The sequence below is a fragment of the Coenobita brevimanus genome, chromosome 98 (genome assembly GCF_032717465.1).
Source record: "Coenobita brevimanus isolate Jiangsu-jjx chromosome 98, ASM3271746v2, whole genome shotgun sequence".
NCBI classification, from domain to species: domain Eukaryota; kingdom Metazoa; phylum Arthropoda; class Malacostraca; order Decapoda; family Coenobitidae; genus Coenobita; species Coenobita brevimanus.
Genome location: NC_137051.1, coordinates 26060012 through 26087875, shown reverse-complemented (window position 1 = coordinate 26087875; position 27864 = coordinate 26060012). Strand labels below are relative to the sequence as shown.

The 27864-nt window shown below is 43.8% G+C and overlaps 1 protein-coding gene across 1 annotated transcript in view; it reads left to right on the top strand.

Annotated features, from left to right (window-relative positions):
• Nucleotides 1–27864, top strand: part of PIG-O (phosphatidylinositol glycan anchor biosynthesis class O) — a 174252-nt gene that overhangs the window by 79899 nt on the left and 66489 nt on the right. The window contains exon 5 of the mRNA XM_080283570.1: nucleotides 19526–19826. Within this exon, the coding sequence (XP_080139696.1) occupies nucleotides 19526–19826 (301 nt within the window). The remainder of the gene's footprint in view (nucleotides 1–19525; nucleotides 19827–27864) is intronic.

Here is a 27864-nt window from a genome sequence, read left to right as displayed (position 1 = left end):
GTTGTATGTTGCTTTCATGGATTTGGAGAAAGCATATGACAGGGTGGATAGACAAGGATTGTGGAAAGTATTAAGAATATATGGAGTAGATGGGAAGTTGTTGAGTGCGGTGAAGAGTATGTATGATGGTGCTAAGGCTGCAGTGTGTGTGGATGGTAAACTAAGTGAAGGTTGGGTTGAAACAGGGATGTGTCACGTCTCCGTGGTTGTTCAATCTGTACATGGATGGGGTAATAAAAGAGGTACAAGGTGGGGTAGTGGATGTTGGAGTGGCCCTGGTGAGAGAGGGTAGTGTTTGGAAACTCCCTGTGCTGTTGTTTGCAGATGATACTGTGTTGTTGAGTGAAGACGAAGGGGAGCTGCAAGGCTTGGTGGATGAGTCTGGGAGAGTGTGTAAGAAACGGAATCTAAAGGTGCATGTAGGGAAGTGTAAAGTGATGGTCTTTGAGATAGGTGAAGTCAGTGAATGTACAGCGAGGTTTGATGGTGAGGAATTGGAAAATGTGAGTACGTTTAAGTACTTGGGTAGTGTGATGAGTAAGGATGGAGGTTTGGAGGGTGAAGTGCTTGAAAGGGTACAGCTGGGAAGAAAGATTGCTGGTTCTTTGAAAGCAGTGATAAGAAACAGGGAAGTGAGCATGGAAGTGAAAAAGTTACTACATGACAGTATTGTGATACCAACTCTACCGTATGGAGTGAAGCTTGGACGTTGTTGGAAGGACACAAGTCAAGAGTGAGAGCAGTGGAAATGAATTATTTAAGAGGAGCCTGTGGAGTCACATGGAGAGACAGGCTGACGAATGAGGATATAAAGGAGCATTGTGGTGTTGATGTGGATGTGATAGGAAGTGTTATGAGGAACACACTGAGGTGGTTTGGCCATGTGGAGAGGATGGAGGGTGAAAGACTGACGAAGAGAGTTTATGTGAGTGAGGTGGAGGGGGGAAGAGGGAGGGGGAGGCCGAAGATGAGATGGAGGGATGGGGTGGAGAGGTATATGAGAGAGGGGTGTGTGAGTTGGGAGCAGGGCAGTGAAATGGCGGGGGACAGGATGACGTGGAGGCGATTTGTTTGTGGCCATCCCAAACGGGATTGAGGCGTCTGGCAATAGATAGATAGATAACTGCTGGGTTTATGTGATCATCAGTATACAAACAAATCACAGAGAGTGAATAGTTTTGACGTGGCAAAAAATGTACACTACCCCTCACACAATAGGAGGGGCAGCTATCAGGTCGGTATGGGGGGTAAACGTAGTGTTTACATTGGGGGGAGGGGTCGGTAAAGAAGGGGTTAAGCAGGAATAAAGGGTTAATACACATGAAATACAAAAACAGCATTACAAAATGGACAGCTGCATCACAACCCTCATTTCAGTTCTTGTAGGTTGGCAATTTTGGGGGATTTTACCTGCTTGTTAAACAGGCAATGGTGCAGATTTCAAGACCTCGTATTAGCGAAGTCTCATTAAGCGATTGCTCATTGACTGGGACTTGCCTCTACTCTTATGAGGAAAATTACTAATGGGTCTGTCATCTCAGAGAAATTGCCCCCCATACTCCCAAACCTACTTAACCCCTAAAACGCGGATCGTCGCATTTGCGACGGTCGGCCCAAAGGGCAGAACGGTGGGTTGTCGCGTTTGCGATTTGAGTTAATTTTAAATAACCGCGGGCAAGCATGCTCCAGCTGGTATTGTCTATCAGTCCCGCCACCCGTGAGCTACGTTTAGCACACTTGACCTTTGTACTACTGACCTCGGTTGTTGCCAAGTCTCATTTTTTTTACCCACCGACGCACCGATGCGCGGCCCTCCCTCGTCGTGTGATATGGCAACGCGCGGACGGCTGATACGTGTCAATCTGCGCCGTCATCTCGCAAGCACTTTTTGCTACTGGGAAACGCTTGTTTCCCCAGTTGTCACACTGTCATTTTTTCGCGCGGTTTGCCCCAGAATAGCGTCAGTCCACGCAAATCTGCCACGGTGACACCATGTCTAACTCAAGCTCTTCCAAGTCTGTGCCTTCTAGCCCTCCGAAAAAGGGTTTTGTGACCTCAACCCCCTTCAAAACCTTACCAGGAACTACTAAGGGGCTAAGTGACTCTGCAATAGCCTCAGAACTTTTGAAAGCCTCAATGGACTATGGCAGTGACGTCGGTGTGTGGTCGAGCCTGGCTGAGTCTGAGACACAATCTAGGGCAGAGTCCGGGCCAGAAGTGATTGTTTCTGTGCCGGAGGAGACTGTGTCAGTGCCCAGCACCTCAACAGGGAAGGCTCCGGTGAGAAGGGGCCTCGAGTATGGGAAGGGGGAAAAACGGAAAAGGAGCAGTGACCCCAGCTCACCACCATTGTCCCCTACGCCACGTCATGCCACCGCAAGCCCGCCACGTACTCCCAGCCCTGTTCTCTCGTCCTCCTCCTCTGCTGTCCTGTCTCCTGAGTCGTCGGAGTCTCCTTCACCATCGAGAAAGGGAAGTAAAAGAGCATCTTTACGTTTGAGAGGTTATCGTAGGCCTAGTGTTCGTGTTGGTAGAGTTAAGTCCCCTAGTATAAGGCTAACTCGCACTAGGCAACTCAGGAGTCACGCCACCGCGAGTGACCTTGACCCAAGTGATAATGTCCCTCCCACCACCACCACCACCACCACAACACCAACACGACCTGGGATAGCCTCTGCCTCACCTACTGTTGCCCCGCCTGCCTCACCCACTCCCACACGACCTGCCTCACCCCCCGCCGCCCCAAGCACCTCCCAGCCTAGGCAGGGAACGCTGGATGCCTTCGTGTGGTCAGAGGGATCAGATTTTGTGCCTGAGGATCTGCCCTTTGACGACAGTGAGTGTGGACTTCAGGCTGACTTCCCTGTGGACGAGGATGGTGAATGCCTTGACTACCTGTTGGCCTTCCTTGACGACGAGGTTATGGAGCACATCTGTACCGAGACAAACAGGTACGAGGGGAAATGTGCTCCAGTTCGTGAAGGAGAAGGTGAGGCGGCCACGCCATCCACGTCGCGGATGGCATCATGGGTGCCTCTTACGATCCGCGAGCTTTTTGTATTTATTGGATTGATATTGCTAATGCCGCACAACTGGAAACACAAGTTAGAAGAATACTGGACTTCCGACGAGCTGTGCCCAACACCCATTTTCAATAAATACATGAGCCGCGATCGTTTTAGGCAGCTGATAACTTATCTTCACTTCGCGAACAATGATGAGCCTTCCCAAACTGACCCATTATGGAAAGTGAGGGGAATCCTGAACATGATCAAGGATAAGTTTACGAGGTTCTTGCGCCCGTTCAAGAAAGTCGTGATTGACGAGTCTTTGGTATTGTTCAGGGGCCGTCTTCGGTTCGTCCAGTACATTCCAAGCAAACGCCACCGCTTTGGAATCAAGTTTTTCATGCTGTGCGACTGCAAGACGGGGTTCATCCTTGACTTCGTCATTTACACCGCCAGCAATGTCGATTTGGATAAGACTGACCCCCTTGGATTCTCTGGTTCTGTGGTGAAAGTGCTTTTGGAAAAGTACTTTGGCGAGAATCATGTCCTGTATACGGACAATTACTATACCGCTCCTAAACTCGCCAAGTACCTTTCTGAACACGGCGTCGGCTCCTGTGGCACTGTCAGAAGTAAAAGGGCACATTACCCTGCCTTCCCCGAGGCTGAAAAGTCAAAGCGGGGAGACTTGCACCTGAAGAAATCTGACAAGATGCTTGCGATCAGGTGGCATGATAAGAGAGTCATGAACATGCTCACCACAGTACACAAGGGTGAAATGCTGGCAACAGGGAAGGTCGACAGAAGGACTGGCGAGCCTGTGATGAAGCCTGATGCTGTCATTGACTATAACGTCAATATGCGGCTGGTGGACAAGTCTGATATGATGATTGGAGAGATTGACTGCCTGAGGAAAAATCGTCGTTGGTACAGGAAGGTGTTCTTGCACTTGATTGATATGTGCATGTTGAACGCCTTCATCCTGTATAAAATCAAGAACAGGAAGCCAGCCAACTACTCTCTCAGACGATTTTCCAAGACTTGTGTCTACCAGCTGCTTCAGCGTTACGGCCAGGTTCTTTCTACAGGTCCCAAACGCCACCCTCAGACACCTCCAGACCACCTACAGTGTATGGCCTACCTTCAGTGACACCGCCTGGAGCCACTGCCAGCCACTGCAAAGAGGGGGAAAGCACTGAGGAGGTGTCATGTGTGCAGCCACACTACCAGGCAGGACAGAACCTTTAGGCGCACCTCCTTGCAGTGCAAAGAGTGCAAAGTTCCCCTCTGTGCTTACCCGTGTTTCTTTGACTACCACAGCCTAAGTAGATTTTGAAAATAAGGGTAAGAATCTTTGAAATAATACTGAGAGTGACAGTGATAATATTGTTTAGTTTTCTTTTACGTGCTGACAGTGACAGCCTGATGAGTGTAAATTAGTGTATGTACTTGTAAAAGCACTGACAGTGACAGTGTTTTTTGGTGTAAATAATTGTACATAGTAATAATATAAGTATTGCGAGTGACAGTCACTCCAGTGTAAGAAGATGAAAGCATATTTTCCTATTCTATGTTCTGACAGTGACAGTTTGTTGTGTAGAAAATATTATTTTTATAACACTGGACAGTGACACTGATGAATAAGGCAAAAAAAAGAACAGATACAGTGAAAGTGAGCGATAGAAATGAAGTGCGAGTGGCCGACAGGAGCGAGAATAAAGTGCCTGCCGTAAGGCTGAATAAACTCGCGCCGCGGTGGTCTTCCTCAGTCCCAATCCACAATACTGGCAGTGACAGTGATTTTTATGGCCGTAATAGTGACAGGCAAATGTTTGCGAAGTCCTATGATGAAAAAAAATGTAGTATACGTGTTTTTTGCCGAGAAAAGGCAAATGTGACAATATTGACGGGAAGATCGCCACCGCGCTGCATGTCGGCTGTGCGCTCCGTTCATTTTAGCCTTATTTTCAGTTCTTATTTACAAATACGGATTCCAAACAACCTGTACGTTGTTGTATAAAGTGTACTGTGACAGATTGAGGCTGTGGTAGAAAGAAAACCGGGTTTCTGGAGGTGTGAGAGTGAAGACTTTGTTACCCAACTTTGCAAGTCTTCACAAGTCCTTTGGTAGTCAACGAAGGCTCAACATGTGGCTCAGGAGAAAGCTGAATGTAAGTACTATATGCCATAAAAATTTTAATGCTCTAGGGTTAATCTGTGATTTTTGGCAAATATTTTTCCACAGGTACTCAGACCCCGCAACAACCCCGCCACAGCGGGGGGATCGCCCGTACACAGCCGCGTTTTAGGGGTTAAACTGGTCATCAACAAACACTGATAACCTGCAAAAGAAATTAATAAAGCATTGTGGTAGATATTGGCGACCATCATCCACTTACTTGATGTAGTGCTGCTTACTTCTTCCTTAGCCTTTATCATTATTTTTCTGTGCCTGCCCTCCCCTCATCCTATTTCTCCCATCTTTCCTGTCACTTCTTACTGCTTTTCATTCCTTTACAGGTGGCTTTAAATTGAGTGAGAAGCCAAATGGTTTCCTGTAAGCCAAGAAATCATTTACAACGCTGGGTGGTAACCATATAACCAAACCATACATGCTCCCTACATGTCAATAGGTGGGTTGGTGGTGGGTTAGTGCCCCTCCCTGTAAAACAAATAACTCAAAGTCAAATGGCCAACCCTTACGGGATTATGGCATCTGGCAGTAGATAGATTGATATTTAATGGGAATAAACAATATTGTAAGATTCTTACCTGACTCTGACTTACAACATTGCTCAAATGGATGGGGGAGGAGGGAGGGTTTCTGAGACTTTAGACAGACTACAGCCTCTCAACACGAGGCGAGTGTGCTGCCGCCTCATGCTGCCACCTCTGTGCCACTTCCTCCTCATCTACCTTCCTCAGGAACCCCCTCAAAGTCCAGTGTGGAGGCATTGGAAGCAGTGTCATCGTTGCCCTCGGTCACCTCTGTGTCATTGTAAGAGTCATCAATTCACCGAGATTAATTTTTTAGCAAATGGGCGTGGCCTTTACATGTTTTCCATTGAAATGAATCTTTCATAGTTACTTGCTATTATTCCAGGACTACCACAACTACTGGGCATATTTATAAACATACCTCTGAAAGCTATAAATTAGGATTCAGAATGTGTGATACACTGACATGCCCATTTGGAGCAATGGTTGGTAAACAACGCAGCCAGTTGGAGAGATTGTCAGTAAACACTGCTGAGGGTGACCTGCCCACTTCCTTATATATGCCAAAATACAGTAGGTATATATATTTTTTTTCCATTCACTTCAACAGTTAACTTTCTGTGTTGCAAAGGTACCAAAATTACTTAACATGGGATTGTAAGTTGGTTATAATGGAGGTGGAATTGCTGCACCTGCATGGTAATGAATTACTTCTTTGAGTCCGTAATTGTGGGCAATTTTGGCTTTCTTCTCACTGCCGTCAGTCACCCTTATTACATCTAACTTTTGGGTGTAAGTTAATGTTGGGTTCTTCTTCTTCGTCTTCCTTGAAGAAATGGTAGGCTTAAGAAGGTTACACTGGGCAGGCAGAGGATGTATGAGGGGGAAAAAAATCTTGTAAACCACACCAGAACCACATGCTAACGACAGAGAGGAGACAGTGGACTGAGCTGGGCGCCGGGGCATCAAGCACACTTGTCCTCCATGTTTGGTGTGGGAAGAAGGCACTGTGATTGGGTTATTGTTAGTGCTGTGCTTGAATATGATTGGTTTAGTAATTGCCATCCTTGACTACAATTGGTTTATGCCCAGCTAGACACGTGGACTTGAGGTAATGGTGGCGCATATTACATGAGGCATCGAAAAAGCATCACTTTTGGGGCTACGTCTGTGAATTTCATGTAATTTGTAAGAGTCACTGATGTTGCAAACTGTTGCATGATGTTGTCACATGTGAATATGCTATTTAGGTTCGTGTGATTTAGGAGATTCCACTGTACTAATACTTGAGCTTCTAGCCATCGGTAATTTACACTTAAAAATAGTCTACACCCAAAATTGTCTCTTAGCATGTATGTCATTAAGTGGTATTCATCAAACAGGCATTAAAAGTCATACCTATAATGACCTCCAAAACTGAATTAATTTACCCCATGTCCCCAATGTCATCATTCCAATGGCACAAATTTCCTTGAACAAAGAGTGCAATTGTCATGATGATCATTGTGCTCCCCCCTTTTCACCAGTGACATATAAAAATGGTATGCAGTCCATTTACTTAGCATTATCATGAGACTTGTGAGGCTTGGCCCCCTCCTTTTTGTGAGATGCTGCCACCCTTTTCATGGGAAGTCCTCCCTTCCTTTGCCTGAATATATGTATGTCACTGATTTGAGGAAATATTTTTTTCTCCGCCCCTAAAGGGCTTTAATATTATTGACATTCCTTATCACATACACCTGTGGAAAAAAAATTCAAGTCCTCAGTTGAAGGACCACTGGTTGCACCAGTATTGAGCAGACATACCTTCAGATGCTGCTGTAGGTTAGAAGTAGTTGCTCCTGAAATTGAAATGTTTTTTTCTCTCAAGATTTACAGCATGCTCTGATGGCACCATTTTGGTCTTTGGGGATAATGAAATGTTTGTACACCACTGATGACTGCATAGATGACATTTTATAATTTCAGGATTTGGTAAGTGACAGACTGACAAATGAGGAAGTGAAGGAGTGTTGTGGTGCGGATGTGGATGTGATAAGAAGTGTTGGGAGAAACACATTGAGGAGGTTTGGTAATGTGGAGAGGATGGAGAGTGAGAAACTGACAAGGAGAGTGTATGTGAGGTGGAGGGGGGGAGGGGGAGCCAAGAATGAGATGGAGGGATGGAGTGGAGAGGTATATGAGAGAGGGGGGTATGAGCTAGGAGCAGAGCAGTGAAATGGCGGGGAACTGGGCAACATGGAGGCAATTTGTTTGTGGCTACCCCTTACGGGATTAAGGCGTCTGACAATAGATAGATAGTTAAGTGAACCGTAAAGTCACTCTGAAAGATGCCAGTAGTCAGTCTCTGAATTAAAATTGTAGAACCTGAAGAAAAAATAAACATAAAATGATAAGGCTATCCATGCACAAGTAGAATTGACTTCAATGATTATGCCCATGATCTTAATACTGTAATGTAATTCTTTGTAGCACTAATATAGGCAGATTTTACCAGTTTAAATTAATCATTAGCATAATTTATTGCTTGAATCTAAGATCATGAATTCATGCTCTGAATCCTGGCCTTACAATTTCATTAACTCACTCACTCACACACACAAAAACTCCCACTCCTGACACTGAAAGGCTTCTCCTTCCATGCTAAGGGATCTTTTGTACGTGGCATGTGTTAAGAGTGTAATGCTGTATAAGATTGGGGCCTGGGCAGTAAAGGAAGAGGATATTTGTAGTCTCAAACATACAGAAATGACAGTGGTTAGGTGGATGTGTAATGCATCCTTGAATGCGAAGCCTGGGGGGACTAGGTTTACGATTGAAGAGTTGAGGGGATGGATGGAACCAGAGTGTATTGGTAATGTGATGAGGAGCGGTAGATTGGGATGGTTTGCGCATGTGGAGCGGATGGGGGATATCAGTTAGGTGCAGAAATTGAGAAGTATGAATGTTGGGCATAGAGTTGTGAGAGGCAGAGTGAAAAGACCTAGGACGAGGTCACAGAGCGTGAGCTCAGGGATAAGAGGCTGAATAGGGAGGCAGCCAGAGATCGATTAGCATGGAGAGTCAGCATTAGGTGACCAAGGTCGACATTTGCAAGCATGTTGGAACCTTCATAAACGAAATGATAAACAAAGCACAATGTATCTGTTGTGTGGGTGACAGATAGAGCTGCTCACTGGCTGGTTACCAACATCTCACCTGCCACACTCCATACTGGCATGTACAGGACACATTCAACAAAAGCAGCTCATACACACTGGACATGTTGAGCAACATCAACTTCATACTGCTTACATCAGATTTCATTTTTGCCCTCCACCTGACGAAGTCAGAGGAAGGTATTGTTATCACTGGGAGCAACAAGACTAGATGGTGTAGAAATCTTATTTCCAGAGCAAATCTCAGAAAGTATTAACTATAGAGTTATGAAATTTCACATAATAATGTGTCTTATCGTTAACGGGTGCCTTTTGATGGGTAGATTGCTGTGTCTTAAGTAGTAAAAAAAAAAAAAAAAAAAAAAAAAAAAAAAATCAGATTTCAGTGTGACCTGTGCAAGGAATCTGAAGCTAGAACTTGGAAAGTATTCACTATGGAGTTGTGAGATTTCACATATAGTGAATTGGTGCCTTTTGATTGGTAGAATGCTGTGTGTTAAATGTATACAGTATATATTTTTTAAATAATGAAATAAAAAAAATTCTCATTTCAGTGCGACCTTTTGTCTTTGTGTTATACGGGGGGGGGGGATTATGCGCATGGTTAGGTGTGCAGGGAGGTGGGAGGTATGTGCTTGGTCAGGTGGGGGGTTGCAACAGTGTTGCATTGTCTATGTTATAGTAATTCTTTGTCAACCCACATTTCAAAGCATATTGTAATGTCTCTGTGTGCATTCAAACTGATGTTAGCAGTGGAATGAATGGGTATTTCTGGTAATTAATCCACAACTATTTGTCAGATTATTCAATGAATATGAATACTATGCCCAAGTATTCAAATATGAGTGCAAATGCGTTCATATCTATCTCTTTCGCCAGATGCCTTAATCCTGTGAGGGGTGGCCACAAACAAATCTCCTCCATATTGCCCCATCCCCCACCATTTCATTGCCCTGCTCCCAGCTCACACACCCCCTCTCTCATATACCTCTCCACTCCGTCCCTTCATCTCACCTTTGGCCTCCTCCTCCCCTTCCCTCCCTCCACCTCACATACATACACAATCCTCATCAGTCTCTCACTCTCCATCCTTTCCACATGGCCAAACCACCGTAATGTGTTTCTCCTAAAGCTTCCTGTCACATCCACATCCACACCGCAGCGCTCCTTCACTTCCTCATTTGTCAGTCTGACTCTCCATGTAACTCCACATGCTCCTCTCAAATAACTCATTTACACTGTTCTCACACTTGACTTGTGTCCCTCTAACAAGGTCCAGGCTTCACTTCCATATGTTAGAATTGAGGTCACAATACTGTCATGTAGTAACTTTTTCACTTCCATGCTCACTTCCCTGTTTCTTATCACTGCATTCATATCTAATAACAATAATTCAGATATAAATGTGAATAAATGTAAATATGGTATCTGAATGTATTTGAATTTGAATACTGAATACAAATACTGTACAGGTACTCCATCCCTATTTGTATGCACCACTCTTAACCTGCCCCATCCTGGCAGATTTTTCACCAATGATCCCCAATCCCGGCAGATTTTCATTCCCCCCCCCCCCCTAAAACCTCCGTTTTTTTATGAGAAACTTCGAAAATTCAGAGAGAAAGTGCTCACCTCAGCTTAGAAATGCCTGGTACAGGTGACCCTACCCTCATCTGGTACCGTCTTCTGTCGAGCCCGGCTCCAGAGAAGACCTTTTCTGTGGGAGGGGTAACTATTCCAAACTACTCAGAATAGGTAGATATATATTTGGTACAGATTTATATGTAGTACAAGAGTATATTGGTTTTCACACAGTAATATTGGTGATATAAGCATTGTTTCACTCACCAAACGCATCAACATACCGCATCTTTTTTGGTGACGTTACCTCCTCATCACTTCTGCACGTTTCTTCCTCTGATGCCACATAAACTTTGTCCTCCACATTGTCATCGATTGGGGAATCACTCTTGCCTTGAATTTCGTACCATGGCGTGACATGTCTTTACTGGCCAGGTCACTGGTAACATGTGAGTTGCCAAGACAGTGGCATGCGGTGGGCGAGGGGTCACGGGGGGTAAAGCATTGTCCCTGCCTGGCCCCGGGTAGAGGAAGGTGTCCCGCGTATACATACCAAAAATCACGCACAAAATTTGAAAAATTTGCAAATGACAGACCTTGCAATTGCAGTGTGTGTATAAACGTCAACAGGAGTCACAGTGACAAAACATTTGGGCGCATGTGTACGTCAACGGGATACGGTGGGTTAAGTTTGTCTCGGTATTTCCTTTATTTCTTCGCAATATCTGTGTCCCAGCTCTGCTGTAAGAGTGTCCTCCTCTTTGGTGTAAGTATCCTGCTTGTTTTTGTTTTTTTTCCCTTTTTTTTTTTTAAGGGTTTATAACTGATTTATAGTCAGGTATATCTGGATCAGTTGGTGAAATTAGTGTGTCCAAGATGCAGTTGTATGCTTCCAAAAAGCAGTCCTCCACACTAATTACTCTGGTGCCAAAGAGGTCCTTTTATATTCCAAAAAAACCTTGCCTACTTGACCACGCTTCGGAAATGGTTGTTTGGCAAGGATTAAGCAACTCTGACTGCCAAGCTGCAGCAGCCTGGAAGGGAAGAAGGCACATTCCCAGTAGAAAGCAAATGGCTGGAAATCAGACATCGTTTTCCTTGCTGCAGCATAGCAGATGCAAGTTTAATCCCAGACTGGGGCAGGGAACAAGAGAACAGTTTGACTGTTTACGGTAACCCCTTCCACCCCATGACGTATTTGTTCATTTGTTCATTATTTTTACAGACGATTTTAATCAAACTGGAAAACACCTCTCCTACCGAGGGAGTTTATTGAAGAGTATATTTAACCCCTCCATTTCGCAAATGCCTCACGAACTGAATAAAATCGTTCTGTTATTAGCAAGAAAAGGAATGCAAAAATGCCATCGTACTAAAGGGGTTAAACTTCATTAGAATATACAGTACAGTAATCCCTCTACTTCCCGGATGCCCACTTTCCGGACGCCCACTTTCCGGACATCCCCACTAACTGGACATTGTGGGCCTGGACCATCGGAACCGAAAAATGGCCAAAAAAAAAAGAAAAAAATCCCCCCCAAATCCTATTTTTTTCCGACCCGTAATATGAAATTGCCGCGCGGCGCCAAACAGCTGCTTACACCATGGCCCCTTCACCCCTTCCTTCCTCCCCCCTTCCCCCTCCCTGTCAGGGTTGCCGTTTGTTATTTTTCATTACCAAATGTGGGCCAATTTGGTAATGAAAAATTCGTTTGGTAATGAATCAGAATAATGCATTACCAAATGGATTTTTCACATGTATGAGGATACACAGAACGGAGATGGTGGATTGTTTGCTCTCTCTGATTAATCTGCTACCCTACATAGCGTGAAAATAATCATCATGTTGTTAATTATAAGGAGAGTGATTACATGTATTCCCACTTGTATATATAATTAGTGAAGAATAAATGCTAGCTTTACGAATTTGGTAATGAAAAGTTAAATTTGGTAATGAAAGTTGAGGAGATTGGTAATGTGGCCGTTGCGATCTGGCAACTCTGTTTCTTCGACATCAACAGTTACTCCCTAACTTCAAATGTGAATAGATTCTTATCGCACTGGAAGCCACATGTGGTTGTTTTGTGTGAATAAACTGTGAATATACTGCAATACCTCGCCTCTAGACCACATGGGAATTTACAGTGTTGTGCAGTGTTAAGAAATTTGAACTTAGAGTGCAAAGGATCAACTGTGGAGTGCAAATTGCAGTTTAAACTGGCAGTTAGAACTGCAGTGGTGCAGTTAAGAACAATGTGCAGTGTTAAACAATTATAACTCACAGTGCAAAGAGTTAAGTGCAGTATAACACTGGATTACTGTACGTGTTTCAAGAGCATTTTCACCACTGCCAAAACCTTAGAAAGGTAGCCACAAACGTGATGTAAGTACCCTGGCTGAGGGTACAGTCACTTCTAATTCCTCATTCTTTGGTTCCTTTTCATTTATTTCATGTTTTATGTTCATTATTGGTGTGAAAAGGGTCTTAAATAGGTTTAAATAGGTGCTATGCATGTCCAGTAGGGAGTTATGTAGGTGGCTTTCAAAGTTAGGCTGGTTAGGGTCCATAAGTACCAGTCCAGGAGGCTGGTGCCCACTATCCAGACAGGACCACTTTCCGGACATGCCGTTGGCTCTATTATGTCGGATAGTGAAGGGATTACTTTCAGTTATCTTTCGTAAGACCCACAGATGTTTCGTTTTGTTTTTAAAGGCTCCAACATGCTTGCATGCATTGGCCTTGGGCCCCTAATGGCTGTTCTCCATGCTGCTTTATCTCTGGCAGCTTCTCATTTCAGTCCCTTATCCCTGATGTCACACTCAGTGATTTCATCCCAAGTCTTCTTCAGTCTGCCTCTTGTAACCCTACCCCTGACATTAACACTTCTCATTTTCCGCAATTAATTATTATCCCCCATCTTCACCACATGCCCAAACCATCTCAGTCTACCTCTCCTCATCACAGCAATACACTCCAGTCCCATCTTACCTTTCAACTCCCCCATCATAAACTTAGTTCTCCCCAGGCATTGCACTCAAGGATGAACTGCACATCCACCTAACCATTGTAATTTCTGTACCTTTGAGCTTGTGAATATCCTCCTCTCTTACTGCATGGATTGCACTACCATACAGCATTACATTCATAACACATGCCGCATATAAAGATTCCTTAGGATGGAGGGAGAGCCCTCTCTGTGTCAGGAGAGGCAGTAGCTCCCGGAACTTCTGCCAGGTACTCCTTACTCTAGTCATAGAGCCCCACCTCCAGCACATAACATGTCACGCAAGTAACAAAACTTCCACACACTCAAGAGACTAACCAGTAAGATCAATCTTTTCACACCTGGCGATCTCCACAAGCTTTCCTCGACGCACCGCACACAAGAAATCAGCATTATCTCGCAGTCTACCTCTAATACCACTGCATCTCTAATGCACCCACTTATCACAAATACTGCACAAAATGGAATTACTTCCTACTCCCTTGTGGCAAACCACACATGGCCACTCTCCCTCTTCTTTGACAGTACCGCCCCCAGCCCTAGATGCTGTCACTTTTGTTTTATCTTCATATACTCTTTAGCCCCTGTGCCCCATACCATCTCTCCACTTCCTAAATCTTTCCTCCGCCTTCCCTTCATTCTATGCTGCAACACCAGATCATCAGCAAACATCTCCCACGGGAGTCCATTTCTGACATGTGAGAGGGCTTCAAGTACCATGATAACCATGGTGTCAAAATCATGATATTATAAAAATCTATCTATCTATCTATCTATAGCCCGACGCCCTAATCCCGCAAAGGGTGGCCGCAGACAAAACGCCTCCAAGTCACTCTGTCACCCACCATTTGACTCCCCTCCCCCCAACTCACCCCCCCCTCCCTCATATACCTCTCAACTCCATCCCTCCACCTCATCCTCGGTCTACCCCTCCCTCTCCCTCCCTCCACCTCACCTACATACACCCTCTTAGTCAGTCTTTCATTCTCCATCCTCTCCACATGTCCAAACCACCTCAGTGTATTTCTCCTAATCTTTTCAACCACATCCACATCTACCCCACAACGTTCCTTCACTTCTTCATTCGTCAACCTGTCCCTCCATGTCACTCCACATGCTCCTCTCAAGTAACTCATTTCCACTGCTCTCACTCTTGACTTGTTCCCCTCTTGCAAGGTCCACGCCTCGCTTCCATACGTCAGGGTAGGGATCACAATACCATCATGCAGTGACTTCTTAACTTCCATACTCACCTCCCTATTTCTCATCACTGCTTTCAGTGTGCCAACAACCTTCCTTCCCTGCTGTACCCTTTCACGTACTTCATCCCCCAAAGTTCCATCCTTACTCATCACACTACCCAAGTACTTGAATGCACTCACATTCTCCATATCCTCACCATCCAACCTCACTGCACACTCTGTGACTTCATTCCTCTCAAACACCATAACTTTACTTTTGTTTACATTAACTTTCAGCTTCCTCCTCCTACACACTGTCCCAAATTCATTCACCAAACCTTGCAACTCCCATTCATCTTCACTCAACAATACTGTATCATCAGCAAACAGCAACACCGGAAGCTTCCAAATCTCACCCTCATTCATTAGGGCCACCCCCACATCCACTGCCCTACCTTGTACCTCCTTTACGACCCCATCCATATATATATTAAACAGCCATGGAGACATTACACACCCCTGTTTCAGTCCCACATTGAGATCAAAGAACTCACTCAACTCACCATCCACTCGCACCGTAGCCCTAGCTCCCTCGTACATACTCTTCACAGCACTCAACAATTTCCCCTCCACTCCATATATTCTTAGTACCTTCCACATACCTTTCCTATCTATTCTGTCATAAGCTTTCTCCAAGTCCATGAAGGCAGCGTACACTTTCCTTCCCTTCTCTAGATACTTCTCCACTAAACATCTTAGAACAAATATCTGATCTACACACCCTTTTCCCTTCCTAAATCCCCCTTGTTCTTCTCCAACTAGCTCCTCTGTCATATGCCTAACCCTATCAATGAGTATTCTACCATATATTTTACCAGTCACACTAAGAAGGCAAATACCCCTATGGTTACCACATACTTCTCTCTCCCCTTTTCCTTTGTACAGAGGAACAATTATACCTGATTTCCAGTCCTCTGGAACCCTTCCCTCTTCCCAAGCCAATCTACACAACTTCCATATCCACTCCACAATAATCTCACCCCCATACCTAAGCATTTCACCACACACTCCATCAATTCCTCTGCTAATACCACCATGCCAGTCCTGAGTGAGACAGCCCTATCTTGTGTGCAATATGGATAATGAATTACTCCTGAAATGGTGACATGTAAAAATGTGTCATACGTATGAGGACTGTTGGGTGTCAGGAAATGGGGTGGCAAGTATATGTCCAGTGCCAATCACATTAAAAAAAAAAAAAAAAAAAAAAAAAAAAAAATCCTCCAAAAGTTACTTGGCCTGTAAACCCATACAGTCTACTAGCAAGAGACAGACATCTGGGCAGTCCTAGTGTTGGTATCACAGTTGAAATTCAGAAAAGTTAGCTGACCATCTGAAAGATAGCCTGCTGTGAAGATTGTGAAAGAATGCTCTGCCACCCCACCCAAAAACTTTCCCTCACTCTGCTTCTCAGAGACCATAGGGTATACCCTCTAGAGGCAGGAGTCATTCAGGTGGTCTTACACAGTGCAGTCCATTGTCCCTTGACCTTGTTCCACTGGAAGAAGGGCACAGACTGGAATTTCCTGATCAGACTCTCCCACAGCTAAGCCAATTCTTAGTGTCCCAGATGCCATGTACTGTCCCATGATATGAGAGGCCATCTCCACTTAGAGGTTTGATTAGTCACCATTGACCTAAATGATGCATTCTGACATTCCCATCCACCTTAGGTTCCAGAATTGCATTGGATTTCGTCAGGGGATAAAGTTTCCTGCTTACAGCAATGCTATTCATCATGAAAGTTAGCATTTTACACTTTCATTAAGTTTGTAGGAATGATACAAAAGGTATTAACTCAACTAGGAATTGAGCTCTTAATTTACCCAGGTGACTGGTTGATTAATATATATACTGTACTTAGAACCAGTGCAAGCCGAGGGTGGAAGCAGCTTTAAAATTGAGTCAAAGGGCCAGTTACTGAAGTTCCTAAACTGTGCTCCAACTCACTTGAATAATGTGGCTAGGCTACCACTGGGATGTGAGAGCAATGACAGTCTGCCAGTCCAAAAAACTACCTCTGTACAAGAAGAGGACACAAAATCCTTGGCACAACACACAGGATCCCAGCACCAGCAGAAAACTGTCAAGGAATGTAACTTTGTGGCTGACATTCTGCTTCTTAGCAGATGCAGACAAAAAATGACTGGAAATAGAGAGAAATTTAGTATTTCCTTTCCCACCAGGCCTCACACAACCAGGCTTAGCAAAATCAGTGGAGTTGTTATAATGATGGATCAAGAACATCATGAAAACTGCTCTGGCCTGGAACTGCTCCATGCATATGTATGGATACCTCTGATGAAGTTTGGGTTTAACAATGGATCTCATGAACTTGAGAGAGTGGTTACTTGGAATAATGCTGATGCCATGAGGCTGAGCAACATCAAGGAGTTGTTGATTACACCCTTTTTCTCATCAGAAAGTCCCCAACATAAGGCACAAGCATTCACTGCTCAGCATACAACATGACAGCATTTAGTTGCAGAAACTTTGAAGCATTTTTCAATATGGCAGAGACATCAACAGCAGACTCTTTAATCAAATGAACACATCAAAACCATCTCCACCTGGCAATGTCACATACACCAGGGATGTCTAGCTTGTGGGCAGATGTCTTTTCCAGAGGTGAGACCTGTCAAGTGATCTGGATCCTGACAGACAAAACTTTCAAAACTTCCACTGATTTATCAGGGGTTCCCTACATAGATACAGTGTTTTTCATTTGCCATACAACACTGAGATACCATTGTTTTGGTCCATGAAGAGAATTGATGACTTGGGGATGCTCAACTACATGGAGTCTCAACTAGTGTTGTTGGAGTCAGCTACTTCTTCCCTTTGCTGGTAATGTGACCCTGAGTATTATATAGACTTCTGTTATTGTCAGGCACATTAACCCTAGCAGCCCAGTTCTGGCACACATGATCTTGGTGCCAACAGTTTCTTAGGAAATACCATGTCTCAGTGCCACAGGGTTATCATACATTGGGACGAAGTTTAAAGATCCATCACACTACTCATTTGGAATTTCTTTTATTGCACTTGACATACCTCCCTTTTTCTCATACTACCCACAGTTTGGTAACTGAGAATGTGCTTTATGAGTGTTCCAATTCAAAGCAGATATAAACTACAATTCCTGCACTAGCCAGCATCTCCCAAGCCTACAGTCTCTCACTAGGCTCTGGCTACCTTACGAAAATATTTGGTTGGCTGTGTATTCCTTCAGGGCTTAACAACTTTCAGTGAAGTTTGGTCCATACCCAGGGAGGCTCATAACATGCTATATTGCAGGACACTACATAAAACACTGGTAAACTAAGCCTTGCACAGTACATCAGTGTTCATACCTGCCACAGCTAGCTCACAGATCCCTCCCCCCCTCTCTCTCTCTTGTTTGATGTCCAGGGTCTTCATATTGGGTATTCATCCTAGGGTGTCACCATAAGGTGGGAAAGAATGTTTTTTTTGCCTGATCAAAAAGCCACATTACTCTTATGGTGTATTGAGTAAATTTTGGAGGCACCTGGTTTGTCTGTCCCTACCAAATGGAGCAAGCTCTCTTTTCTTTCCTGTATTGCGACAAGTAAAGCCACACAAAGAACAGAGGTGTTTGCACATCCATGGCAGACACTGGTACATATAGGTACTGGAGAGTCCTGTAGTTGGACCTGAGTGAAATTTGTTTAAGGCACTTTTTTTTTCATTGAGGGATCAAGTTATTAACAATTTTGGAAGATCATCATTTCTGTTGAAGCATGATAAATGGAGCTATGAAATAATGCACCCATTCTTCAGCATGAGTCTGGAATAAATCATTCGATTGTCATATTTAATTCTTGCGTTTTGTCATTAATGGCTCAGTGCCACTTCATAGGTTGCCTCCTAATCTGACTATCTGTGAAAAATGGCTTTTAATATGAAAAAGGTTATTATTATTTTTTTTTTTAATTTGAACTAGTTATTTTCTGTATTTTGTGATGCCATTGGGATAGTCTTGACTATAGCATGCTTTGGCATGTTTGTACAATAGGCCCTATTCTAAGCCCTTCATCTATTGTACCTGCCACCCTCCCACAAGTACTCTTCCACACTTTCCTTCCACCTCATTTTTGGCCATCATCTCTTTCTGTCCACTTTTCGATTATACACCTTCCCCATCATTTTTTTCCTCCCTTTGCTCTGTATGACCAAACCAATTTTGTATATATTCAGTACACTGTATTTAATAATGGGAGCAATAATCATTCTTCTAGCTTTTGTGTATAGAAATTAGGTCAGCTGTGAGATCTCTTTGATAGATTGCACATAAAATAATGGTTCTTATGATACCAGTATGTAGTTTTCTGATATAATGAAATGACTATGTTACTTGCCGAGAGTGAGGGAACACTGTATAAACACCAACTGTGGACCAAGAGGTATCCCTGACTGTAACCGATCTTTCAAAAGCATTGAGAACCTGGTTGCTTGTTATCCTTTAGTCTTGTGCTATCAACTGCATGTTTTCCAGTCTGAGATGTGCATTTCATTTATTGTCCAGGGAGTGATGGACTGCAGTAGAAAAGACTTTTCATGGGATAACTTTTCCCAGAGGCTATGTTGCTAAAGCAGTTAACACTTCCTATGTGTAAAAGATGCATAAGTATTAACTTTGCATCTTATTGTCCTTACATTACTATGGTGTAAAAGGGAGATTCTTGACAAGTATCTTCTAATTTTGTTTTTTTTTATTTTTAATATACTGTAATTCACCCTTTTACAGAAATTTATGATTTTGTATGTTTCAGACCAACTATATTTCCTTTCAGAGGCCATCTCAGAACCAGGGTTACAGAGAGTGTGTTCCTGGTTTGTTCTGAGTCTCCATGGCTTCTACACCACTGGTCACCAGCCAACCTTTCCCAGCCTACACTGGGGTGCTGCCTTCGTAGGAGTAAGGGTTGGTGAAGGAGGGAGTGGTGTAGGGTGGAACATGAACACTGCTGCCTCAGCATTTCTAGTTGGTCTTAACACATACTCCTCTCATCTGGTATTTGGTCTTGCCCTGCCCTTGGTTCTACTGGCACCCCTGGCTCTCGGGGTCATTGCACCCAAATTACGGCCTACCAGGTTAGTTTGTCTCATTTCTTGGTTGTCACTCTAATGTACAGGATTGTGGTACTGGAGAGGGACGCCTTCACTTGGTGGCATAGGTATTCCTAGGTGGATCCTCTGCCTGGTTATATAAATATCCCTCAACTCTCAATCCTCCAAAAGGAGGTTGGTGGATTACAGGATAAGGATGTCTTCAGTGTGCAGTCCATCAGGTTCATACCCAGGCGACCAGGAGACCACCACCACCACCACCACCACCACCACCACCACCACAACAACAGCAACAACAACAACAACAACAACAACAATAACAGGAGTACTGTATATGAAATATGTTTGGGCATGTTGAGAGCTGGGAAGATGAAAATTGGGTGAAAAGGTCTGTGAGCATGAATGTGGAGGGAAGAACACCAAGAGATAAACCCTAGAAGACTGGGGTAATGTCTTACAAAATGACCTGAGGATTAAGGGATTGAACAGAGATGCTACTAGAAACCATAACATAGAGAGCCGCCATCAGATGTATGAAGCTTTTCAAAGTGAAAGAGAATGAAGGATGAATAAAATTATAATATATTCTCTTTGTTTACATATTTTTTTTAGCATCAGAAGTGCATTTTAGTTGTTATTCATTCTACATTCCTCAAGCTTTAAATGTGTGTAGAACATAGAGTGCTTGTAGAAAGTTTCGGGGAGGAGAATTGGGTGTGTAGTTTAATACTGTATACGCTCACCATCCACTCACTTGATGTAGTGCTGCTATGGGTGTCTGCCTTTTCTTCTTTCCTTCCTCTTCTCTTTTTCTTTCGTTCATTCTTTCCTCATCCTTCTGCCCATGGGCAACGTTATGCTTCCTCTTCTGTCTTTCTTTCTTTCATTCTTTCCCTTTCCGTCTGCCTATGGATGACTCTACGCTGAGTGACAAGCCAAATGGTTTCCTGTACACCAGGAAAGCATATACTACACTGGGTGGTAACCACATAACCAGATTATGGCGCCCGGTGGTTTAGTGGGTAATTAAGGTGCTCCAGTCAGATTGAGCCTGTGTAGCTTTATATCCAAGAGGTGGTTGGGGTTTATTGCTCACATAATGCCACTTAAGGATGAGTGAGGCTGGTCACTCTCATCTTAAATGTCAGTACCAACTTGCCTAGCTCTAGGCTTCTACACTTCTCATGGGGCAACATAGGATTGGATGATGGTTGGATGGATAATATATAGATACTGTATATAGACTTGGATATAAACAAACTGAGAGCCTGAAAAGACAGATTGATAAAAAATTAAACATATTTAGTAGGCCAACATTTTGGAATGTACACATTCCATCTTCTGGGCAGATATTTGATTAACAGAAGTGAGAAACAATGTTAGTGTTTAGATTTAATTTATCATCGTCATCATCATCATCCGGACCTCCTTTCCCACCCAAGTCAGGGTGAGGAATAGATTTAATTTTAAATCAAAATACTACAGGACCTTCATGTCTAAGACGGTAATATCGTCACCTATGGGTCCTGTCTAGGACGAGAAATGTCTTAGACTAACACAAGACCTTATGGAAAAATTAATATTGTCACAAAATCTTCGAAAAGTGCCCCTAAAAACAACAGCTCAAACCTATTTTGGCACCAAAAAAAATTTCCTTACTTTGAAAGTGTGTGTTTCTGAGCTTATCTCCAGCTTAGTAGCTCAATTATCTCCAGCTTAGTGTTCTGAGGTAGATGGTGGCGCTTCAAGGGGTTAACAGACGGTTTCCTAGGCATGGTTAGTTAAGGATAGGCAATAACCTAGGAGCAAATGCTGAGTGCAACACGCAGTAAGTGTGTCCACGATGCTCTGGTGAGAGACAAAAACGCCCCGCTTTCTCATCACGTGACCAGATGCCAGTATTTTATTGGACAGCATCTCAACCACATTGCTCTCCCTGGTGCAGGAACCGTGTTGGACCGGGTGAGGCTGTCATAGCTGTATTTCCTCGGATTTGGGCTGTTATGAACCACTGGTTCCTTACCGGACGTATGCAACTGTATTACAGCTATATTTTGGATTATTACTTATGGTCTCCATCTTAAACATCTCGGACAAACCCGTCTTGGACACGAGGGTACTGTACTGTAAAATTCCTCTGATTTTAGTAATTGGCCAAAAGATAGAATTAGTGCATTCTGAAACATTAGCATAACAAATTTCTATGCTGCAGCAATAGTGTTATTATCTTCCTTAGTTACAGTATTTGCACTGCTGAAGCTACCAGTTTGTTGTTGATATTCATTACTCTGAAAATGGTATGAACTATAGTCAGTTTGTTTTCTTGTGAGAGAATCGGGCTACACTCACAAAATGAATATCAAGTTGTGGTTGCATAAAATTCGATGAGCATATTCGAATATTGCCTCCTTGGTTACCATACTAGTTATATCAGCCATCCGTTCTTACTCCATATGGCCATTAGATGATCTGAAAGAGATCAAAGATCTTTGTTAAATGAAAATAAACCAACTATACAAGTAATTGTCCTCCACAAGGCTTCAGAATTATAATAATATAAGAAACATGAAAACATCAGTGTATTCTGAGTTTTGTGAGCTTTAAACTATGGACATTTGAAACTAGCTGTCTCATCGATCTGAAGCTACTCGGTCAAACTTGACCATCCCATGAATAGAAAGACTTTGAGTTTGGAGTCCACTCTAAACACTGTGGAATCTTTGTGACAACACAAACTGTAACCCTTTTCATTTATACATATGGGTTACTTATCTTTGCTGAGAAATATTAAATGTCAGCACTGATATTATGTTCCTAACTTCTGCTAATTTAGTATTTACCGAGAAGATGGACTGAGTGCATTGTGAAATGGCATAATAAATATCTAAATACAGTAATTCCTCCAATATCCGACGTAATAGAGCCATAGGCAGGTCCGGATAGTGGTCCTGTCCGGATATAGGGCCCCAGCTTATGGACTTGTACTTATGGACCCTAACTCAGAAAAACACCTATACAACTCCCTCTGGACATGCATAGCACCTATTTAAGACCCAAATCACACCAATAAGGGACATAAAAAACTGAAATAAATGCAAAAGAAGCATAAAATGAGGTTTTTGAGGTAGGTTCATACAATATTCAACATTCTGGGTACTTACAAGTCCCTGGCTCCTGGACTGGTAGTTATGGACCCTAACCTAGCCTAATTCAGAAAAACACCTTCCTACTGCACATGCATAGCACCTAAGACACAGCGTATTCACACCAATAAGGGACATAAAAGGGTGAAATGAGGTGTTTGAGGTAAGTATAGTATGGAAAATACAGTAGAGTACAGTATGAAAACATTCTGCCTACTTACAGCAAGTCCATGGCCATCTTGATGAATAACCGCCTCCTCTTGGACTTTGACGGTAAGAAGGATTTTCTGAAGCACTTGCAGTACGCCGTTCATGAAGTCTTGCACTGAACTTAGTCATTCGCACTCAGAAGTCCATTCTCTTCACAGTGTGCACTCTTGTCTAACTTATGCTCCATTGTAACTTGATAAGTGTTGCACTCTGCACTTTAACTCTTTCCACTCATATAACCATTTTCTAAAGCAAAAACACATAAGTCTATTTACGTTAAATTTAGTTCAAAAATTGTCTTTTCACTCACAACTGTAAATCCTTAACACAATGCACTGTTTTTTTCACTGCACAACACTGTAAATTCCCGTGTGGTCTAGTGGAGAAGCTCTTGGTGTCTATTCACTGTCAGAGTCCGAGAGTATCACTGGCAGGTGACCTAGGGGTGCGTCGCTGGGTCGTGGTGATGGCGTACCCACTGCAGACGACTCTGAAGACAGACGCAAACTCACGTCGAGTGGTGACTCCACTGTGGCTGATGTGCTGGGCTGTGGCTCGAAGCATGAGGGCCTGTCTTGGGGAGGCAACGGAGTGGAGCCAGGGCTGGGCGCAGCGGGGGTCACGGGCCTGAAAAAACTGTCAATTGTTGATTGACACAAGGAACGATGATTCTGATGATTGATGATGCGCTGCCAGAAAGCACGCACTTCCTTCACAAATCCCAAGGGCCCCATCTCCCTGTCGCAGTCTGGGTGTTCCAGGTAGTCCAGAACGAACTCTAGGTGTTCCCGGAGTGTGCTCAGCTTGGGGATGGCTGGAGTTGTGTCACTCTGAGAGGAGTCCGCATCATCGTCGCCGTCCTCGTTGGAATCTTCAAGCTGGGTACTGACACCTGCAACTGAAGATGTGATCTCGATATCAGACAATGTCTGATACCCAGGATCGCCCTCGTCGTCATCCAACCACTGATGCATATCGTCCACATAAACATCGTCGCCCTGCATATGTAGATGTGCATGGAAGTCATCCACGTCAAAACCTAGGAAATCGTACTCCACATCTGTTCTGAGAAGCAGATGAGACCAACCATTTTCTAGAGTCTGGACAGGGATTTCCTTCCATGCACTGGCCCAGTTGTAGATTGCAGACTTGATGTTGTAGCGGTGAAGGTTTTCCAAAGTCCACTGGCCTCGCGTGTCCTGTCCCTCCCTGTGCTCGTCCTCGTCCTCAAGAACAACCATCACCTCGTCCAGGAACTTCCTTCGGTACAGCCTCTTCGTTGCCATGATCACTCCTTGGTCCATTGGTTGGATGAGATAAGTCGAATTAGGTGGCAGAAACATGCACCTAATGCGGCCATTCTCAGCCACCAAGTCCTTGTCGCACGGGTGGGCAGGTGCATTGTTGAGGAGAAGGAGGGCCTTTACCTGGTCACGTGGGATTCCCAGTGTCTCTGTCTGTTAATGTATGACCTCATTGACGAAATAGCGGTGGAACCAGTCTTTGAAGATCTGGACTGTAAACCATGCCTTCAAAGAATGGTACCAGATGACAGGAAGGACATCCATCACCCCACAAAAACACTGAGGCTGCTTTGCACGGCCAACAATAACGGGCTTAAGCCGGTGCATGCCGTTAGCATTGGCACAACACAAAGCAGATATCCGTTCCTTGGAGAGCTTGCGGCCAGGTACACGCTTCTCCATCTCCTCGGCTAGAGTGTTCGTTGGCAAAGAGCAATAGAATAAACCAGTTTCATCAGCGTTGTAGACTTGACCGAGAGTGAGGCCCTCCCTGTAAATAAAGCCCTTCACCTTGTGCCGAAACTCGTCAACTCCATCCTCGTTAGCGTCCAAAGCTTCGCCATGAGCTTTACGGTTGGTAAGGCCATGCTGTAACTTAAACGCGAAGAGCCAACCCTCGGATGCCTTGAAGTCTAGGGCATCATGAAGCCTTGCAAACTTCTCAGCAGCAGCCTTCAGCTCCGTACCACTTACCATCACACCAGCAGCACGTTGCTGTCGATACCAAATCAGTGTGGAGCGGTTGACTTCAGCAAACTTGGGAGTAAGCATCACCTTCCTCTCCACGTTGCGTTTACTTCTCGACGAGAAGTCAGCCATGTACTGCATGAGTTTGTCTCGGGATCTCTTAATATCAAACAAAGTAGATCGGGCCAGGTTGAACTTGCGGAGGATGCGGGAAGAAGACCACCTCGCATCTACTTCTCCAATATCTCCCATTTTTTCTCAGAGTCAACACCAGTCTCTTCCTCTTCTCAGGCGGCGGGGCCATCATCACACACACGAAGGAGAGGCACGAGAGCAGCAGGAGTGCCTGCAGCAGGTAAGGCACCACCACAAAAGCGAGCACGTGGGCAGCCATAACGACGAGCGTGCACTTCCGAAGAGAGACAGGCGGAAAGTGGGGAGGATGCAGGGGCACTCTAGCGGACGTCAGAGGAATGACGTGCCACAACAAAGCTGTCCTGCGCGCCAAGTTCAAATTACGGGCGGGAAAAAATTGATTTTTTTTTTTTCGATTTTTTTGCGGTTTTCGGACCATTTTGGGAATATTGGATCCCGGGACGATTATGTCCGGTTAGTGGGGATGTTCGGATATTGGGCGTTCGGATATTAGAGGGATTACTATCTCTATTGCAGCACTGATACTATGTTTTTCGTAAACTATATATGTATAAACAGCAAAATCTCAAATTTCGATGGGCATATGTACCTAAAAATCACCACGAAATTCAAATAATTGAAACTTAAACTGAACTTCTTATGGGAAAAATTAGTTTGGGTTCGGGGCCTCCGAACCTAACTACCTAAAATCATGATTTTTTGCCCACACCCCCTGTAAACTTTATGAACTATACTTGTGGTTAAGTAAATGTAGCTCTGCATTGTATTGCCATACTGTCAGCAAGTGTATACTTGGTGTATTGCATTGTGAAATGGCATAATAAATATCTAAATATCTCTATTGCAGCACTGATACTATGTTTTTCGTATACTATGTATATATATATATATATATATATATATATATATACAGTAAAATCTCAAATTTCGTTGGGCATATGTACCTAAAAGTCACACGAAATTCAAATAATTGAAAGTGGTCCTGTCCAGAAAGTGGGCTCCTAGCTCCTGGACTGGTACATAAGGACCCTAACCCAGCCTAGCTTTAAAAGCCACCTAAATAACTCCCTACCAGACATGCATAGCACTATTTAAACCTATTGAAGATCCTATTCACACCAATAATGGACATAAAGCATGAAATAAATGAAATGGAACCAAAGAATGAGGAATTAGAAGTGATTGTACCTCAGCCAGAGTACTTACAGCATGTTTGTGGCCAGCTTTTCTAAGGTTTTTGGCAGTGGTGGAAATGCTCTTGAAGCACATACAGTAACCCAGCATTGTGCTGCATGTAACTTGCAATACTTTGGTGATAGAAACTCCGTGTACAAACAGCTAGATAAGGAGTTTATTACCAGCTCACAACAAAATAGTCTACCCTACTTGAGTGTCTGCTCTGAACTGATGCTATAACGCCTTCGCCCAGGCGTGGGGCCCTGGGAAAGCGTGCTAGGTCAGCAAGTTTAGTGGGGGCATGTCATCAAGTGGGTTGGTGGAGGGTTAGTGCCCCTTCCTGTAAAACAAATAACTCAGAGTCAAATGGCCACCCCTAACGGGATTATGGCATCAGGCAATAGATAGATAGATGTATGCATTGGGGGAGGACATATATACATCGGGGGGTAGACATATTGTGGAGGGGGTACACTACTCCCCCGGGTAGCTGAGATGGTGTCTCCTGACACCAGGAGTTAAATGGTGTTTGATTATAGTATTAAGGCAAGGTCGGGGAGGTTTGTACAAGGGATAAGTATGATACAGGGGCAGTAGGGGAGACATGGCCATGTTCAGGGGAGGGAATTAGAAGGATATATACAGATAAGATATACAAGGATTAATAGGTATGTGTCCAGTAAGGGTCGAAGGTATACATAGATATAATGGGGATTATACAATAATAGTTTGATACACGATAAACAAGGAGTAGATATGAGAGTTCTACTGTTGTTCTTCGTTCATGCACTTGGTTCTTTGCACTGTGAGTTATAATTGTTTAACACTGGACATTGTTCTTAACTTCACCACCCCAGTCTCAGCTGCCAGTTTCAACTGCCAATTTGCGCTCCACAGTTAATCCTTTGCACTTTAATTCTAATTTCTTAACACTGCACAACACTGTAAATTCCTATGTGGTCTAGTGGTGAGGTATTGCGGTTTATTCACTGTTTATTCACAAAAAATGAGCACGTGTGGCTTCCTTTGCGATAGGCATCTACTCGCCATCGAAGTTAGGCAGTAACTGTTGGTTGGAGTTTGGTGACGTGGAAACAGAGTTGCCAGATCGCAATGGCCACATTACCAAACTCTTCGATTTTCATTACCAAATTTAACTTTTCATTACCAAGTGCGTAAAGCTAGCATTTATTCTTCACTAATTACTTGTATATACAGTACACAAGTGGAAGTACATGTAATCACTCTTCTCATAATTAACAGCATGTTGATTATTTTCATGCTATGTTGGCTAGCAGATTAAACAGAGAGAGCAAACAATCCACCATCTCCATCCTGTGTATCCTCATATATGTGAGAAATCCGTTTGGTAATGCATTATTCTGA